Source organism: Suricata suricatta, chromosome 7, assembly GCF_006229205.1.
Source record: "Suricata suricatta isolate VVHF042 chromosome 7, meerkat_22Aug2017_6uvM2_HiC, whole genome shotgun sequence".
Taxonomy (NCBI): domain Eukaryota; kingdom Metazoa; phylum Chordata; class Mammalia; order Carnivora; family Herpestidae; genus Suricata; species Suricata suricatta.
In genome coordinates this window covers 136,629,109-136,648,110 of record NC_043706.1, presented here as the reverse complement: position 1 = coordinate 136,648,110, position 19,002 = coordinate 136,629,109, and the positions used below count along the sequence as shown (strand labels likewise).

General features: G+C 44.3%; 1 protein-coding gene across 1 annotated transcript in view; it reads right to left on the bottom strand.

The window, feature by feature from the left end:
- The window catches only part of TULP4 (TUB like protein 4), a 165,191-nt gene that overhangs the window by 63,875 nt on the left and 82,314 nt on the right, over window positions 1-19,002 (bottom strand). The window contains exon 2 of the mRNA XM_029943259.1: window positions 11,192-11,320. Coding sequence (XP_029799119.1) covers window positions 11,192-11,320 — 129 coding nt within the window. The remainder of the gene's footprint in view (window positions 1-11,191; window positions 11,321-19,002) is intronic.

The window sequence follows — 19,002 nt, the reverse complement described above, 5'->3', positions numbered from 1 at the left end:
AAGATTTCATTCTTTTATTGGTTGTGTAGTATTCCACTGCATACCTATACCACATCTTCTTAATTCATTCATCATGCAATGGACATCTGTGCTCTTTCCATAATTTGACTATTGTTGATAGTGCTGCTATAAACACTAGGGTGCATGTACCCCTTTTAATCAGTATTTTTACTGATTAACTAGGCTGCAGGGTAGTTCTACTTGTAACTTTTTTTTTAAAAAATTTAACGTTTATTCATTTTCAAGAGACAGAGAGAGACAGAGAATGAGTGGATGAGGGACAGAGAGAAAGGGAGACACAGAATCTGAAGCAGGCTCCAGGCTCTGAGCTGTCAGAACAGAGCCGGATGCAGGGTTCAAACACATGAACCATGAGATCGTGACCTGAGCTGAAGTCAGACACTTACCTGACTGAGCCACCCAGGCGCCCCTATTTTTAATTTTTCGAGGAATCTGCATACTGTTTTCCAGAGTGGTTGCACCAGTTTACATTCCATCCAAAAGTGTAAGATGGGTTCCCCTTCATCCATATCCTCACCAATACCTGTTGTTTTCTGTGTCGTGAATTTTAGCCATTCTGACAGGTATGAGGTGATTTCTCATTGTAGTTTTGATTTATTTTTCCCTGATGATGAGTGATGTGGAGCATCTTTTCATGTGTCTGTTAGCCACCTGGATGTCTTCTTGGGAAAAATGTCCAATTTTTAACTGGATAATTTTTTGGGGGGGGGTGTTGAGTTTGGTAAGTTCTTTATATATTTTGGATACTAACCCTTTATCCGATGTCATTTGCAAATATCTTCTCCCATTCTGAAGGCTGCCTTTTAGTTTTGTTGATAGTTTCCTTTGCTGTGCAGAAGCTTTTTATCTTGACGAAGTCCTAATAGTTCGTTTTTTATTTTGTTTTCCTTGCCTCTGGTGATGTCTAGTAAGAAGTTGCTCCAGCCAAGGTCAAAGAGGTTCTCCTAGGATTTTGATGGTTTCCCGTCTCACATTTAGGTCTTTAATCCATTTGGGGTTTATTTTTGTGTATGGTGTAAGAAAGTGGGCCAGTTTATTTTTCTGCCTGTAGCGGTCCAGTTTTCTCAACACCATTTGTTGAAGAAATTGTCTTTTCTCCTCTGGATGTTCTTTCCTGCTTTGTTGAAGATTAGTTGATCATACAATTGTGGGTTTATTTCTGGGTTTTCTACTCTGTTCCATTGATCAATGTGTCTGTTTTAATGCCAGGACCATACTATACTGCCTTGATGACTACTGTTTTATCATATAGCTTGAAGTGATGCCTCCAGTTTTGTTTTGTTTTCTTTCCCCAAGATTGCTTTGGCTATGTGCTTCCACACCAATTTTAGGATGGTTTGTTCTGGCTCTGTGAAAAATAGTGGTGGTATTTTGATAAGGATTGCATTAAATGTGTAGATTGGTTTGGGTAATATAGACATTTAATAATATTTATTCTTCTGATCCATTAGCGTGGAATGTTTTTCCTTTTTTGTGTGTCATCTTCACTTTCTTTCATCAGTGTTTTTTAAGTATTCAAAGTATAGATCTTTTGTCTCTTTAGTTAGATTTATTTCTAGGTAGCTTAGTTTTTTACTGCAATTGTAAATGGGATCAATTCCTTGATTTCTCTTTCTGCTGCTTCATTATTGGTGTATAGAAATGCAACAGATTTCTGTTCACTGGGTTTGTATCCTTTGTACTGAACTCATGCACCAGTTCTAGCAATTTTGTGGTGATGTCTTTTGGGTTTTCCATATAGATAGAACATCTTATCATCTGCCAAAAGTCAAAGTTTGACTTCTTCCTTGTCAACCACGATGCCTTTTACTTTTGTTGTCTGACTGCTGAGGCCAGGACTTCCAGTACTATGTTAAGTAACAATGGTGAGAGTGGACATCCTTATCTTGTTCCTGACCTTACGGAAAAGTCTTCCAGTTTTTCCTCATTGAGGATGATATTAGCTGTGGGTTTTTCTTATATGGCCGTTGTTATGTTCCCTCTAAACGTACTTTACTGAGTCTTTATCATGAATAAATATTGCACTTTGTCAAATGCTTTTCTGCCTCTTTTGAGAGGATCATATGGTTCTTACCCTTACTTTTATTAATGTGGTGCATCACATTGATTGATCTGCGAATTTTGAACCATCCTTGCGTCCCAGGAATAAATCCCACATGATCATGATGAATGATTCTTTTAATGTACTGTTGGATTCGATTTGCTAGTATTTTGTTGAGAATTTTTGCATCCATGTTCATCAGGGATATGGTCTTGTAGTTCTCTTCTTTAGCAATGTCTTTGTCTGGTTGTGGAATCAGGGCAATGCTGGCCTTATAGAATGAGTTTGGAAGTTTTCCTTCCATTTCTATTTTTTTGGAATAGTTTGAGAAGAACAGGTATGAACTCTTCCTTAAATGTTTGGTAGAATTCCCTTGAAGCCATCTGGCCCTGGACTTTTGTTTGTTGGGGGGTTTTTGATTACTGATTCAATTTCTTTGTTGGTTATCAGTCTGTACATATTTTTTTTCTTCTAGTTTCAGTTTTGGTTGCTTATATTTCTAGAATTTATCCATTTCTTCAAGAAATGGCATATAATTTTTTGGCATATAATTTTTCATAATATTCTCTTTTAATTGTATTTCTGTGGTGTTGGCTGTTATTTCTCTTCTCATTTGTGATTTTATTTATTTGGTCCTTTCTCTTTTCTTTTTCATAAGTCTGGCTTAGGGATTTATCAGTTTTATATATATATATACACACACACACACACACACACATATATGTGTGTGTGTGTGTGTGTATTTTTTCAAACAACCAGCTCTTAGTTTCACTGATTTGTTCCACCATTTTTTTAAGTTTCTGTATCATTTATTTCTGCTCTCATCTTTTCTTAAAAACATTTTTAATGTTTTATTTATTCTTGAGAGAGAGAGAGAGAGAGAGAGAGAGAGAGAGCGCGCATAAATGGGGGAGGGGCAGAGACACAGAGAGGGAGACACAGAATCTGAAGCAGGCTCCAGGCTCTGAGCTATCAGCACAGAGCCTGACACGGGACTCAAACTCATGAACCATAAGCTCGTGACCTGAGCCGAAGTCAGATGCTTAACTGACTGAGCCACCCAGGTGCCCCAAGAGTTTTCTTGCTTCTTGAGGTAGACCTATATTGTAATATGCTTCCCCTCAGGACTGCCTTTGCTGCATCCCAAAAGTTTTGGACTGTGATGTTTTCATTATTTAAAGAATAATTGCTTAGCCCATTCATTCTTTAGCAGGATGTTATTTAACCTCCAAATTTTTCTTTCCAAATTTTTTCTTGTAGTTGACTTCAAGTTTCATAGCGTTGTGGTCTGAAACTACACATGCTCTGATCTCAATCTCTCTGTACTCGCTGAGAGCTGATTTGTGATCCAGTATGTGATCTCTTCTGGAGAATGTCCCCTGTACACTCAAAAACAATGTGTATTCTGCTGCTTTATGATGAAATGTTATCAATGTATCTGTTAAGTTCATCTGGTGCAGTGTGTCATTCAAAGCCATTGTTTCCTTACTGATTTTCTGTTTAGATGATCTGTCCATTGCTGTAAGTGGGCTGTTTAAGTCCCCTACTATTATTGTATTATTATGAATGAGTTCCTTTATGTTTGTTATTAAGTATTTTATATATTTGGGTGCTCCCAAACTGAGGTCAAATATATTTATAATTGTTAGTTAGATCTTGTTGGATAGTCCCCTTTATTATGATTTAGTGCCTTTTTCCATCTTGTTATAGTCTTTATTGTATTTTTTTTTAAAGTTTGTTTATTTATTTTTCAGAGAGCAATGGAGAAAGCATAAGCCGGGAGGGGTGAGAGAGAAGGAGAGACAGAATCCCAAGCAGGCTCTGTATCATCAGCACAAAGCCTGATGTGGGCCTGAACTCAAGAAATGTGAATCATGACATGAGCCGAGATCAAGAGTTGGACGCTTAACCAACTGCGCCATCCAGGCACCCCCAATCTTTGGTTAAATCTAGTTTGTTTGATGTAAGTATTGCTACTGTGGCTTCCTACTGACATTCATTTACATGATAAATATTTCTCCATCCCCTCACTTTCAATGCACAGGTGTTTTTAGGTCTCAAGTGAATCTCTCATAGGCAGCATATAGATGGGTCATGTTTTACAGTCAGTATAATTACTGATATGTACTTACAGCCATTTTATTGCTTTTTTTTTGTTGTTGCTGTTTCCAGAAATTTGCTCTGGTTCTTTTGAGTCTTTGTCACTTTTGGTCTTTTCCCTCCCACTCAAAGCGTCTCCTTTAATATTTCTTGCAGGGCTGGGTTAGTGGTCACAAACCCCCTTAGTTTTCGTTTGGGAAACTCTACATCTCTCTTACTATTTTGAATGATAGTCTTGCTGAATAGAGTATTCTTGGCTGCAGATTTTTCCCATTCAGCAAGCTAAACTTCTGGCTTGCCAAGTTTCTATGGAAAGATCTGCTGCTAATGTTATAGCACCTCCTTGTAAGTGAGGGACTTCTTTTGTCTCACTGCTTTTAGGATGTCTTCTTTATCACTATATTTTGCAACTTTAACTACAATATGTCTTGGTGTTGGCCTGCTTTTGTTGATCTTTCTGGGAGCTCTCTGTGCTTCCTGGATTTGGATATCTGTTTTCTTTCCCCAGGTTAGAGAGGTTTTCAACTATGATATCTTCAAATAAACCTTCCGCCCCTTTTTCTGGCTCGTCTTCTTCTGGGACTCCTATGATAATAAATGTTACCACGTTTGATGGAGTCACTGAATTCCCTATGTCAACGCTTGTGATCCACAGTTTTCTTTCTTTTGTTCCGCTTCATTATTTTCCATAATTCTATCTTCTATGTCACTTATTTGTTCCTCTGACTCTTCCATCCTTGTGGTCACTAGACCCAGTTGGTTTTGAATCCTAGATACCGCCTTTTTCGTTTCTGCCTGATTGTAGTTTAGAGCTTTTATCTCTGCAGTTAACGGTCTCCCTGATGTCTTCTATACTCTTCTCAAGCCTGATGAGTATCCTTATGACTGTTACTTCAAATTCTGCATCAGACATATCACTTAGATCCGTTTTGTTTATATTTGTAGCCCATGACCTTTTCTTGTTCTTTCTTTTGGGATGAATTCCTCCAACTTTGTATTTCGTGAAGGTGTCTGTTTTCTTCTTTGTGTTAGCAAAGCCTGTTATGTTTCCTATTCCTGAAAATAATGGCCTTATGAAGAAGAGGTCACACAGTGTTCAGGGCCTGATGCTTCAGGAAGTGTCTCTGGTGTGTGCCGCTCTGGTATGTGTTGCATGTACTCTGCTGCTGTGTTTTGGCTTCTCTATCCCTCAGGTCAGTCTTCTAAGAGGCTCTGTAGATGGGCAATATTTGGACTGTGGCCAGAGCATGGCAAGTCTGAACTAGGTGTGCCTTGGTCTGTTTGTTAAATGAGGCCTGATGCTACTTCCACTAGAACTGAAGCCTTGCAGAACTCCATGGTCAGAAGACACGGTACAAGTGAGGGTGTCCGCTGGTCTTCTGGGGAAGGGGCCTGCTGCACTGGTCCTCAGGCACACCTGCAGAGGACTGAGGAGCAGGGCTGGCTGACCAAGCAGGTTTGTCAGCTCGTGTTGGTGCTGTGCTTTTTAGTGGAGTTGGTTTATGCTGAGGGGCAGGGGAGGGAAATGGCAACAGCCAGGTCGGTCCTTTGTTCCAAGAGAAGGGGGGTTCCATACTTGCTGTTCTCAGGAAAGCCCTCTCAGAAGAGTGAATAACTTCCTCTCGCGTGTCCTAGGCACTTTCCAGGTCACTGTTTTCATGCTCTCTGTGTCTGGAGTTGCTTGCCTGCCTGGAACCGTGCAGCGCACTTTGGGCTCTTATTCCAGCCAAGCCTGCTGATTTTTAAAGTTCCAAACTTTAGGGGACACCTGGGTGGCTCAGTCGGTTGAATGTCTGACTCTGGCTCAGGTCATGATCTCGTGGTTCATGAGTTCAAGCCTTGCATCAGGTTCTGTGCTGACAGCTCTGAGCCTGAAGCCTGCTTCAGATTCAGTGTCTCCTCTCTCTATCCCTCCCCCGTCCACGCTCTGTCGCTTTCTCTCTCAAAAGTAAATAGAGACTATTGAATACTGAAAACAAAACAGGGTTGAAGGGGGAGGGGGAGGGGCAAAAGAGGTGGTGCTGATGGAGGAGGGCACTTGTGGGGAACAGAACTGGGTGTTGTATGGAAACCAATTTGACAATAAACTATTTAAAAAAAAAGTAAATAAAAATTTTAAATTCCAAACTTTAAGGACTTGATGTGATGGGGACCTGCATGCTCTTCTGGGGAAGGGTCCTGCTGCACTGGGGCTGGCGCAGGTTTGACCCAGAAGGGCAGTCACATCAGAGTGCGGGGGCACAGGATTTGGACTAGAGCAGGTTAAACTGCCAGTGTCCTGGGTAGCTGCCCTTAGCAGGTGTCCCTGTGCCCAAGCTGAGAGGTGGGGGAGGGAAACGGCGCCCAGCGGGCTCTTCTGTTCCCAGGAGGGCAGTGCCACCACGCGCAGAGGTGCTCCACGAAGAGAGAACGGTTCCTCCCTGTGCATCTCAGGCAATCCGCAGACCGCGCTGCCTGCCCCCGGGTTACCTGCCTGCCTTCTCTCCAGGAGCGGGGCAGCACACTCGGCGCTCTACCCCAGCACGCCACAGGCCTCTAAAACTCGTTGTTGAGCCCTGTTGGTTGCAAAAACTCATGAAAATCAGCCTCTCTCATTTCCCAGCCAGTGGTTTGGGGAAGTGTTTTCCTTGTGCGATCCCCCAAGTGCTCCTCTTCCCCTCTCTCTCTCACCTCTCTCCACAACAAGGCTCCCCCCACCCACAGCAGCTGCGATCCACTCTCCCTGTTTCTTCCCCAAACTGTGACTCTGTACTTCCCACCCTCCTCAGCGTGGCCTCTTCTCTTCCTCTAGTTGTCACTTTGTTCTGTCGGCCCTCAGGTCCGTTTCTTCAGTGTTCAGAATGACCTGATTGTTATCCAGCTGTGACTGAGGAACAAGGCAAGCCTAGGGTCCCGCGACTGTGCCATTTCAGCTTGCCCCCCCCCCCCGACTTCTATCTGTTCTATAGTTATTGAAAAAAACCCCATGTATGTGTAAGTGAACCTGTGCAGTTCAAACTGAAGTTGTTCAAGGGTCAGCCGTCTGGACAAATATCAAATCATTATGTTGTGTACCTTCAACTAATGTAACACTATATGTCAATTACAACTCAATAGAAAAAAAGACTATTGTTTTCCCCCCCACTGAATGACCTAGGCATCTTTTAACTACCTTTGATTACCTGGTAATCTCTATAGTTATGTCTACCTTTCATTCATAAAACTGTTACAGGTTGTTTTTACTTGGAAATGTTTAACTTTCTTTAAAATCGGTGACATTGGGCGCCTGGGTGGCTCAGTCGGTCAAGTTTCGGACTTTGGCTCAGGTCATGGTCTCGTGGTTCGTGAGTTCAAGCCCCACATCAGCCTCTGTGCTGACAGCTCGGAGCTTCTGGAACCTGCTTCAGATTCTGTGTCCTATCTCTCTCTGCCCCTTCCCCACTCGCACTCTGTCCCCCGTCTCTCTCTCTCTCTCTCTCTCTCAAAATAAACATTAAAAAAATAATAAAATAAAATCAGTGACATTACTAGATATATCACATTTCAGATAAAAATAAAATACATGAACAAAAACCAAAAGGAACACGAACGTCTGCTGTTTTCCCAGCAGAGGTTACAGTCTGTGTTCGGCCGTCAGCGCGTCCACCCCGCGAGCAGGGCACGGCTTGGTGCGCTAGCTCTTGAACAGCTGGCCTGAGGTCACTGAAAAGAGACTCTGCTTAGGGTAAATTCAAGACCTTGGTTTCACTGACCCTATGTGTCAACTAACAACACTATATAGTTTTTCTTAGAACTTAAAACATTTTCTAGAGACAACACATTAATTCTGCAATAAAATTTAAACGTTTTTCATTGTTCAAATGTAGTGCTACTTAGTTACAACAAGCATTCTAACTCCTTTATCTTGGAAGAGAAATGTACTAAAAAGAAAAACATCCTACTAGAGGGTGGAAGCATTTAGCCAGTGAATGGAAGCTTCCCCAAGACAGCACCAGACTTGCAGTCGCAGAAAATTATAATCAAGGATGCTTCCATGAATGAATTGGGTTTATTAAACTAGGTGAGCAGAGAGGGGTAAAAATACACCACAACTGGAAAAGCAGAAACCGGGGAGCTGCTACCCAGCGCTGTGAGGAAACCAAGCAGGAAGCCCCCTCCTTCCCGTTGCCTTCCAGGGGCGCAGGCCTGCGGGGCCCTGGCCGCCCCGAGCGTACTGTCAGACGTGGATTAACCGCGTCTGCGCACCAGCCCGGTCAGCCCTCAGCCCGAGGCAGCTTTCAACAATGGCCAGTCTCTGTGCAGGGCACAGCCACCCCCGGTGACTAATCCTACACAATAACGCACACGCTGTTCCAGACTCACTTTTTAAATAAAGGACTCATAATCATTTCCCGAAAAAGAAGCTGTTAAAGCATCACTTAGCTTTTGCCGAGTGTTTGATTCCTTTGTGACAGTACAAGTCATGCTGTGCAACATGGACCACCTGTCATTTCCTCTGAAAAGCACTATTTTTCTCTGAGCAGATTTCAAGGATCCTCCTCTTCCAAGCCACCAAACTGTCCTTCCTCCCACCAGGTTGGTGCGCGTGCCCAGACAGGGATTACTTCCTCAACCGGCGATTCATCATCACCAGTGCACGGCGTTTCTCTACTCAGATAAACTCTGATGCCAACAATTCAAAGCAGCCAAATCTTTCCCAGATGTTAAGTGTTTACTGCTGACAACTGTTTCGAGGGGTTCGAGGTTTGCAGGATCAGAGCTCCAAACAGCAAAATTATATATAAATGCAGATCACGTCATAGATATAGTGATTCCTTTTTGAACATGACAAGGACAGGCATTTGTGAGATTCCAGGAGGTCCGGGGTGCTCTATGGTCCGTATAAGTCCATTCACCTCCAGGTCTGAACTCACTCTCCCTTTCTTGTGTCTAAAGTGCTTTTTTGTGCCAAATTCTCAATAGAGAGAAAAGCTGGGGATACGGTGGTGGTGGAAACCACCCGGCTGCTATATGGAGAGGACAGAGAGTTTCGTCCTCGGAGAGGCTGCCTTCAGGAGCAAGCCGTGTGGCGGCAGCAAGGCCGGGCTGGTGGGGCCGGACTCTCTAAGGTAAAGAGTCCGAGCTCTTCTGGACATACTCTGTATACACATTTCTGCTCAAAGAGAAAAAAGTTGTCTGGGAAGGAGACAGTGTGACAGTGTGTCCTAGATTCAAACCTGGGTTCAAATTCTGCTTTACCACAAACATACTTCCTGGCCTGAGTTTTTTCTTCTATTAACTGAGACCAGCATCAGCTGAAGAGGGTTCCTGTGGAGACGGAGAAAGAGCACATGGAGAGGACGGGCACTTGGCTGGGCTTTGTCCTGGCCCCTCTTCAGGGCTTTGTCAGAGTAATGCTTTAGAGAAGTGTAGTGGTCCAAAGGCTGAGGACACGACTAACTCAGTCACTGGGCCTGAGAGAATTACAGCATTTCAGAGACTCTTATGGACGAATTCAGAGAAGTCTCCACCTACAGAAAGCCATCCGGAATTGCTGCCTCAAGGTCTGAAGCTAGTCTCTGGTGAGGCCATAATGGCCACTATTCCAGGGCAGGTTCAGTCTGTGGTCAGGGGTGATGAGGTGGTGGTACCTCAGAATAGTGCAGGCACTGGAACAATATATGGGGACAACTACTGTGAACAGACAGTGTTAGAAGTACCCTGTGTGGTTAGTCTGACTTAATCCTCCTAGCGATTCTCTAAGGCGCGTACTATGAGAGTCCACAAGGACAGATGAGAAGACTGAGGCACAGAGAATGAAGTATCTCCTACTAGGAAACACTGGGGCGAGACTCGTGGCCTGTGGGGTGTGACTCCAGAGCTCACGCTCCCCTCCAGCGGCAGGAACGTCCATGGTCACGGAGAGTTCCCGTCTGGGGTTCTGTTTCAGGAAGGCTGGTCAGCCACCACAGGGCAGGTTACAACTCTTCCTTTCTTCACTCCACGGAGGGGTACAGGACACGGAGAAGGCCTTTTCAGAGTCGGTCAAAATTATTACATTTACTCTACCAAACAAGTAGACTCACACACAAAAGAATGTTCTATTCTGCCTGAGGTGGACGTGTCTTCTCTGACGACACCTTCCCTTAGCTGCAACAGCCACTGCTAACGGTATCTTTGTTCCTTGCACTTTTCTGTCATTTTACGTCACTGGAGTATCTTTCACACTTGGGCAGTTCGCAGCTTATTTAAGGACTGGATAGGAGAAAAGGGGGTAGGACCCCACTTCCTGAGAAACGCATAGGAAGGCAGTCACAGGGAACCCTCCCGGAGTGGCAAACCAATCTGAGAAAGCCCTCACGGAGGAAGGTCCCCTGAGGACTCGGGTCTGAAGCCACAGTTCGGTCAGATCCCTGGGATGGCACTTGTGTCCCTAGTACCTGAGAAGAGGAGCTCCATGTGGCCCACCATCACAGGGGGAAGGTGGCAGAGCCAGATCTGTACCGTGAGCCAGAAGAATCTATGGAGCAGGTTTGAAAATAGCACCGCTCAGCAGGGAGTCCCTGGAGCACCTGTTTTCCTCGGAGCAGAGACAAATTTGTATCAGAAAAGAAGAGCTGAGGGATGACAACAGGTGGCCATGCTAATTGAAACCTGACAGGAGAGAGTGTTAAAAACTCAGCTTGACAAGTAGGTTGTGCTAAGGGCTCCAAGGAGCTCCCTGCAAGAGAACTATAAGGGAGCAAAAAAGTGATACGCCGTAAGCACTTCAGAGAATCCAAATTTAACATGTAGTCACAACAACGAATGGTTAAAAAAAAAAAAAGATTTCACAGATTTAATTAAAGCTTAAAACTTGGCGAGCACTCACAACAGCAGAATAGTTGAATAAAGAAGTAGGATCTTTCTCTTTTCATCAAGTGATATACTCAAGGGGAACAAAAAGCAGGATTCTAGTTTTATTTATTTTTACTCTACCGGTTTCTGGAAAGAGTATCCATCTGCCCTGGAATACACGCTCTGCGTTCTCCCTCCAGCCAAGTCGCACCGGGAGCGGCTCCGCGCACTCACCTGAGCCCCCCGGTCGTTGACCAGTTCCACGGACCACCTCCCTTCGTACTGAATCCACACAAATATCCCGCCATCTGCGTCACACGTGGCCAGCTTCTGGTACGGCTCATTCCACCTCACCAGCACCACCTAGAAAACAGCCAAGAAGGTATTTACCGCAGGGACCGAGGCGGAGGGCCAGGAGTATGTATCCAAAGAGATGAGACCTCAGAGCTAAAGAGGCACGGTCAAGGGGAATGAATGACTGAGGGCAGGTGTGAGGATTAGCAGAGGGACAGGGCGTGGCCCACAGGTGGCAGAATCACAGGGAATGGGACCCTCCCATGATGAGGGCTCCTGAAAAATCGCAGAAACCTGAGCAAACTATAAACTGTGGCACAAAAATGTTCATTGCTATAAAAGAAAAGAGAAGATCCAGAGCCCATCTGGACCCAGTCCTGCCTCTCACAAGTACAAGAATAGTTGCAGCATCTAAATAATTTAGAAAAAAGTAGTTGAAATGTCTAAGCTCTAGTCCTTATCAGAGAGGAAATACAAAATTATAAACCTCAACAATTGTGAGTATGACACAAGTTAATTTTTTAATTTGAAAAATTCTGAGCCTGGACAAATAACTCATCTATCTGGACTCTCACTCACTCACCCAAAGGTGGACCTCTGGGAGGCGCTCTGCGGGAGTAGGTAAATGCCCACGGAGACTGAGGGCAGGACTCACAGCACCCAGTAAAACCTGTCAGGACACAGGGCTTTGAAGTGGTCCTGGGAGCCCATGAGCCACAAAACCAATACCCTGCCTTCACTGGGGTGAACTCTCTCCGAGTGTCGCCTGGCTGGCCCTGATGGTGATTGTGAGGAGTTCACTGAATTGGTCAGACGTGGTTGGTTCAGGCTGTGTGACACTATATGACCAAGTCAAGATAGAGAAGACGAGACCACATGCTCAGGAAGCTAAAAATCCATCTGGGAGTCAGCAAACCGACAGATGCACAGACACACACGGACATGTGACAGTAAGGTGCACTGTCACACACCACCCAGCACGCAGCTGCTACTCATAAGGAAGATCTGAATCCCCTGACTCCCTCCAGGACTTCACACCCAGTAAACTGACAACCCTCGTGGACACGCAGCTCTCCCCCAAATTCCAAAATAGCCAGCAAGTGGGGCGCCTGGGTGGCTCAGTCGGTTTAGGGTCTGGCTCTTGATTTCAGCTCAGGTCATGATCTCAGGGTCTGTGGGATAGAGCTTTGCTGTCAGCATGGAGCCTGCTTGGGATTCTGACTCCCCTCTCTCTGCCCTTTCCCCACTGTGCTCTCTCTCAAAATAAATAAATAAACATTTAAAAAACAATAATAAAATAAGAAGTAAAATAGCAAGCAAGGCCAAGGACAAACTGGCAAGGACCTCTGCAACGTCCAGACCCCTTCTCACACCCACCTGTGTCCAAACCACAGCGTAACACGAAACTCCTGTCCCTGCTCAAACCTGTGCCAAGGGCACACCTGACTTTAAGTCTTTAATTTAGTTTTCAGGTATCAGAGAGCTGGAGGGGCCCCCTGCTTGGTCTGCCAGGTGGTGGCATCAGCACTTGTTGTGAGACGCATAGTAAAATCCAGGAAGGAAAGTACTGCCCACTTTAAAATACCGTAGCTCTCTTTTAAAACTGCAGAAGAAATCAGACGGTTGTGAGGCTGCTCTCCTCTGAGGCCTGGCAGTCACCTGGCAGGTCTCACTCATCGATGGCTCCCACGCCAGAGTCGCTTTCACAGATGCGGACGCCAGCCACACCCGGGGCGGCCCCCTCCTGCTTTCTCTTCCCTGCGGCTGCCCCATCCGCTCCCACTCTGCAAGGCAGCGCCCACGCCGTCCACCACAGCTGCCGGTTCACTTCCGGTTCACGGGCACGCTGCCCCACTGAGCCGTGCGCCCGAGAAGGGGCACAGGGCCAGGCTCACCTTTGCAGACTGACACACGGTAATTCTGAGTGTATTGTGCCAAAGATTACTATGTAATTAGGAGTGATGATCCATATTCAATTATATCTTTGAATTACACAAGGTTATTGAAAACTATGTCCAGGAGGTTATTTTCAAGGCCCAAAGGCATTCTACTGCCTGCTTACTAGGAACCGCAGGGGCTGAGGATGGAGAGGAAGCCTCCTTTGTGCCCGTGGAGTTCAGTCCACTCACAGCCACGCCGCGTGCTCCGGAAGCCCTTTCCGAGCTGTGAGCGTACGCAGCGGGGCCTCAACCCCCACACAGGTGCAGGATGAACAAACCCAGCTTCAGTTTTGAAGTCCAGTTTTAAAAACTCCCCACTTAAGAGTCTCTTATGGTTTGCCTCCCTCTCTGTTTTTATCTTATTTTTCCTTCCCTTTCTGTATGTTCATCTGTTAAGTTTCTCGAATTCCCCATGTGAGTGAAGTCTTAAATACAGAGAGCTGAGGGTTTGTGGTGGGGAGGGTGTTAGATGGGTGACGGGCATTAAAGAGGGCACTCTTCGGAATGAGCACTGGGTGTCATACATAAGAGATGAACCGCTGGGTTCTACTCCTGAAGCCGAGACTACACTGTAGTTAACTAACTTGAGAATAAAGAAATAAAAAAGAATTAAAAAAAAAGAAAAATATCAATCTAAGATTAAAAAATTTACTGTACTGACCTAATTAAAAAAACAGTAACATCAACAACAGAAGTCTTTTAATGACACTGCATGTGTCATAAAATTTAGAATTTCCAGTCAATAAAGGCCAACTTCATAATCCTCTTTCAGATCCAATGATTTGGCCTGAACACTGCAATCAACTAATGTGCTTGCAGCTACATTTTTGCCCTTAAAGACACACATTGATCGTTCAAGTCCACAATCACTGATGTACGTCAGAATGGCCACTACGGGATGGAATATGACAAATAAGTACGTGATATTCACAACCGATCTGCTTTCAGATTATTTCCTCACGTTAACATGGAGACCATCTGCTATGACCTTCCCTGGAAAGAACATCTGACAAGGTGTCCTATCTTAGAAAATAAAGGCCAATGACATTTTCTGTACTTTCGTCTTTCTTCCTTTAACATCCATTGCCAGGCACGGTGCATATTAAGTTAACATCAAGCATAAAAACTCTCTTCTTCATGAAAACAGCTATCAGAGTCATAGCATGAGACACAAAAGAGCAAAGGCAAAAAATAGTTATTTTTCACTTTAAAGATTTCTTGGCCTTATGACATCACAGTAGTTGTTGAATAATAAACAAAGCGTTCGCGGAGGTCATCTTTTTGTGATTCTTGATCAGCACAGATGCAGCAGTAAATGGAAATGTAGTCCCCATTCACATACATTGCTGGGAGTGTAACTGAATAGGCAGGTAGCTCCCCTAACTTAGAGAAAGAAACCCTTCCAATGATTCTTCATTTAAAAATAATGTCAAACTGTTAATGTTCTTTCCGCAGATTAGAATTCTCATTTCCTCTCTCATCTACAATTCATAGCTGCCCGCCTTATCTCCCAGCAGCTTATTTCCTGTTCCCCAAATCCCTCCAGTCTAGTTGGCAATGTCAGGACGTCCTGGAGCGCTGAGAAACGACCAGCAGGGGAGCCCGCGTCGCCCGCGTCGCCCGCGTCGGGTGGCAGCGTGCTCCGCCTCCAGCCCGGCACTAGGCAGAGCCCTGCTTCCTGTCGGAGGAAACAGCTCCAGTTTGCACACAAAAAAACTTGGGCGTTCAGGGTGCTAGCTGAAGGTGTGTTCTGCTATGGAGTCAGAAGATAAGCTAAGTGTGGACGCAGGTCTTTAATTACTGAAAAAATGCCAGGCTGTCACTCTCTCCAATGTTAGATAAACATTTTATCATTTTACAGTTACTACTACTAATAGATATTTATTGAGGACTATTAGAAGTAGACAAATCTACATTTAAAATATAGGATAGGCCTGCTGAAAGTCTATTTGGGATACAGTCTAGTGCTCTGAATAAGTCACTTAATTTTCTACACCCCATCTATTTTTAGGGAGAACAAACAAATGTCAGTTAATCCATCTCAAGGATGTTCATCTTTCCAGGCAGAAACCCTATAAATGGTGTTGAGAGATACAAATAAAATTATATTTTATAGAAGTACACAGGAAACCACCTCAGCAAAGAACCAGGATCACCAAAGTTCAGGAATATTTCTCTCAACTTAAAAAGAATGTAATTGGAATGAATGCTAAATACAAATAACTCAAGTAACAAACTCCTGTGATTATTACCACTCAGGTTTTTTAAAAACGCTGTAAGTGAAATAGCAGTAAGTTTAATTGTGCCAGTTTAAGTTTAGATACATTTAGTAAAACAAAATGAGTTTCAGAAATGATATAAATCCCAGATTCATTTCATCACCCTAACAAAGAACCAAAAGCCTGTTGAAACGGAAGCACAGAAGCGAGCCGGCTTTCCAGACTCCCGCCCGCCAGCACAGAGGGCCCACCAGCTGAAGAGCAGAGGCGGGAGCGCAGGTTCGGGACCGGAGGCCTGGCCTTGCCACTCACCCCGGCAACTTGCTGGCCCGCTGGGGGTCCTCTTGCGTCCTGGGGTAACAGCAGCACATCCTTCCAAAGTGTGTGAGGGGTATGTGGAGAAAGGACCTCAGCATAGTGCCAGGCACACGCCCATGGCTCGATCAGTGAGAGATCCACATTATTCAAGTATGAACTAAAGCTTCCAGAATACAGACTGGCTCAGCATAGTACCGACATGTACAGTTTCCTCTTCTTTGACAGAAGATGAACAGTTGGGAAGTCAGTCCCTCTTTCCAGGCCCACCTCCTGCCACTTGCACTGCCCACCCAATTCTGCACCTAAAAACTCAACAACACCACACACTTCCTGGCACCTTTGGCCTAAAATATGCCTCAGCGCCCTGACACCGGTGGGAACGCCTTCCCTGACATTCCAGCGGCTCCCTCTTGCCACTAACGCGACACCTTCCACACAGGTCGTGCCCCGCCTGCACTTGGGCCCCCCCACACCTCAGCTCCTCACCGGCTGAGCTCTTCATCAGCCCCGTGCCACGCACACGGCGGGCAATCCACAAATCTTTCCAATTGAACTATTCCTGAATGACAATTAGCTTTATTTCTGTAGAATTTTATAATATTCTCTCTTAATGGTAAGTTAAGATCGGTTTCAAATGAGATTTTTTTTTCAGGTAACAGCTTTATTGTGACAAAATTCACATACCATACAATTCACCCATTTAAAATGTACAACTCAGTGGTTTTGTACAGAGCTGTGCAACCGTCATAATAAAATTTAAAACATCTTCACCAACCCCCAGTACTCCCCTCCAGGCCTAGGCAATCACTAATTTTCTTTCTGCCTTTACTGACTTGCCTATTCTGGACATTTCATATAAATGGAATCATATAATATGTGGCCTTCTGTGGCTGGCTTCTTTCACTCAGCATAATGTTTTCAAGATTTTTCCATGTCGTAAGTATACAATCAATACTTGCTTCCTTTATATGTCCAAATAATATTCCTGTGTGGATACATCACACTGTTTCCATCCATTTAGTTGATAAGCATCTGGGTTGTTTCCACTATTTGGCTATTATGAATTACTTCTATAAACATTTCTGTACAAATCTTTGTATGAGCACGTTTTCCTTTCCTTGGGTATATGCCTGGCAGTGGAGGTGCTGGGTCAAATGATAATTCTATGTTTACCTTCTTCAGGAACTGTTTTCCAAAATGGCCACACCAACTTATATTCCCAGCACCACTGGGTGGAGAAGGTTCCAATTTCTCCACCATTCTTTCCAACACCTGCTATTACATCTTTTGAGTATGCTATTCTAATGGATGTGACATGGTTGTGATCTGCATTTTTCTAATGGCTACTGATGTTGAGTATCTTTTCAAGTGCTCATTGGGCACTTATGTAAAAAGTCTATTCAGATGCTTTACCCTTTTTTAATTGGATTGTCTTTTTTCCTGAGTTTGAGACGTTTCTCTTGTTAAGTCCACTGACCATATTTGAAAAAAAATTCAGCTTTTTTTCCCCCACAAAATTGTATTTGTCTCACTTAAATGTTCACAAATCCAGTCCTGATTCATTCAGTTCAAGTTGTTGATAAAGAACTGCAAGAGGGCATGGACCAGAGATAATAAAGGAATTCAGAGCACACAGGTCTGAGGTCAGAACCTTGGAATTCAGGGACCATGGTGCCTCTAAATAGTTCTGAACCAGAATGTGCTGGGGATAACCTTCTTAGTCCCGGCTTCTCTATTTTCTAGGACACTGCAAGAAACTCAGAACTACACATTTCTTCCCGATGCTTTCCAAACCTTCTTGTTGGAAAATAATACAACTTCTAATTGGACAGAGTCTGTCTCATCAAGCAGGGCTAACGTATGAAAAAAGGACTCTACCAAGTCTCCTGCTACAAATGCAACATTACCATTCACAGCCTTCTCACGTGCTAAGGCGCAGCAAGAATCTGCCACAAGAGCATGTGTAAAATGCTGTGAACAGCGGCACTAAAAATACCGCCTGCAGGAAACCGGACACTTAGCACCTTCATCTCCTGACCACTTCCGGTATGCTCACTTCGGCAGCACATATACTGATCACTTCTGGCTACTGATTTGTACACACCTCAAAATCCAGTGGAAATAATACTCTCAATGGCTCTAACTTCCATCCTGTTCCATCCCATCTCAGTTGCCACTTTCTGAGTAGAAATTTTACTGGAAACACTACTCACCCAGGCTTCAAGGCCCTTTACCATGATGAACTAGCATGTTTTTTCCAGTATCATTTCCCACTACTCTCATGTAAGTGTTCTCGGTGTAGACAGTAGTTATTGGCTTTAGCCAATTTAGGGCTAAGACAACCATTCAGTCTCACAGATGAGGAAAGGGAGGTTAATGAAGCGAGTGGCTTGCCTGAGGTCACACCGCAGGCACAAGGTGGGTCAGCGTTCAGTCCAGAGCCCCAGTCTCACCTGTCGATTATCAATGTCAACCAGACCGGCCCATGACCACTGATCACTCAGCACCACCCGGGTGCTGCTAAGAGGGACACACACACACACACACACACACACACACACACACACAGAAGAGAGGCCATGCCTTCAAGGAGCACCTGATGCAATGCTTGGAGAAGTCACCTCACTTTGTCTTTCTCAATAAGTATGCATTCTCGGGGCACTTGGGTGGTTCAGCTGGTTGAGCACATCTGACTCTTGATTTCGGCTCAGGACATGGTTTCGTGGTTCATGAGACAGAGCCCCACATTGGGCTCTGGGCGGGCCGTGCGGAGCTTGCCTGGGAGGAGTCCTCTCTCTCCCTCTGTGTCTCTGCCCCTCCTCTGTGCACTCATGCGTGCTGTCTCTCAAAATAAATATACACAGCATGCACTCTTGCCATCATTCCTCTGTGATGCAGAAATGTTCTGAAATTAACTTTTATCAACAAGTTCTAGTTCTGATAGAAAACAAAAATCATACTAAATAAATAAACTAAAACATTAGTGTTGGTGGATTACAATTTTTACTAGAATTTTTCTACATTTTCTGATTTTTCCCACAATGAACATATTCCAGCTTCTCATATTCCCTTGATAGGAAATTTTAACAACTTCTTTTAGCAATAATAATAATAATCAACAATCTGCATCCTTTTCACATACATGATCTTATTTTCTCTTTTTAGTATCTAGGAAGGAGATATTGCCAATTACTATAACCTCCTCATTTTACAGATTAAAAAAGTAGAGATGGAGGGGAGAAAGTAAAGCTAAGAGAAGGTACAAATCTCCCTA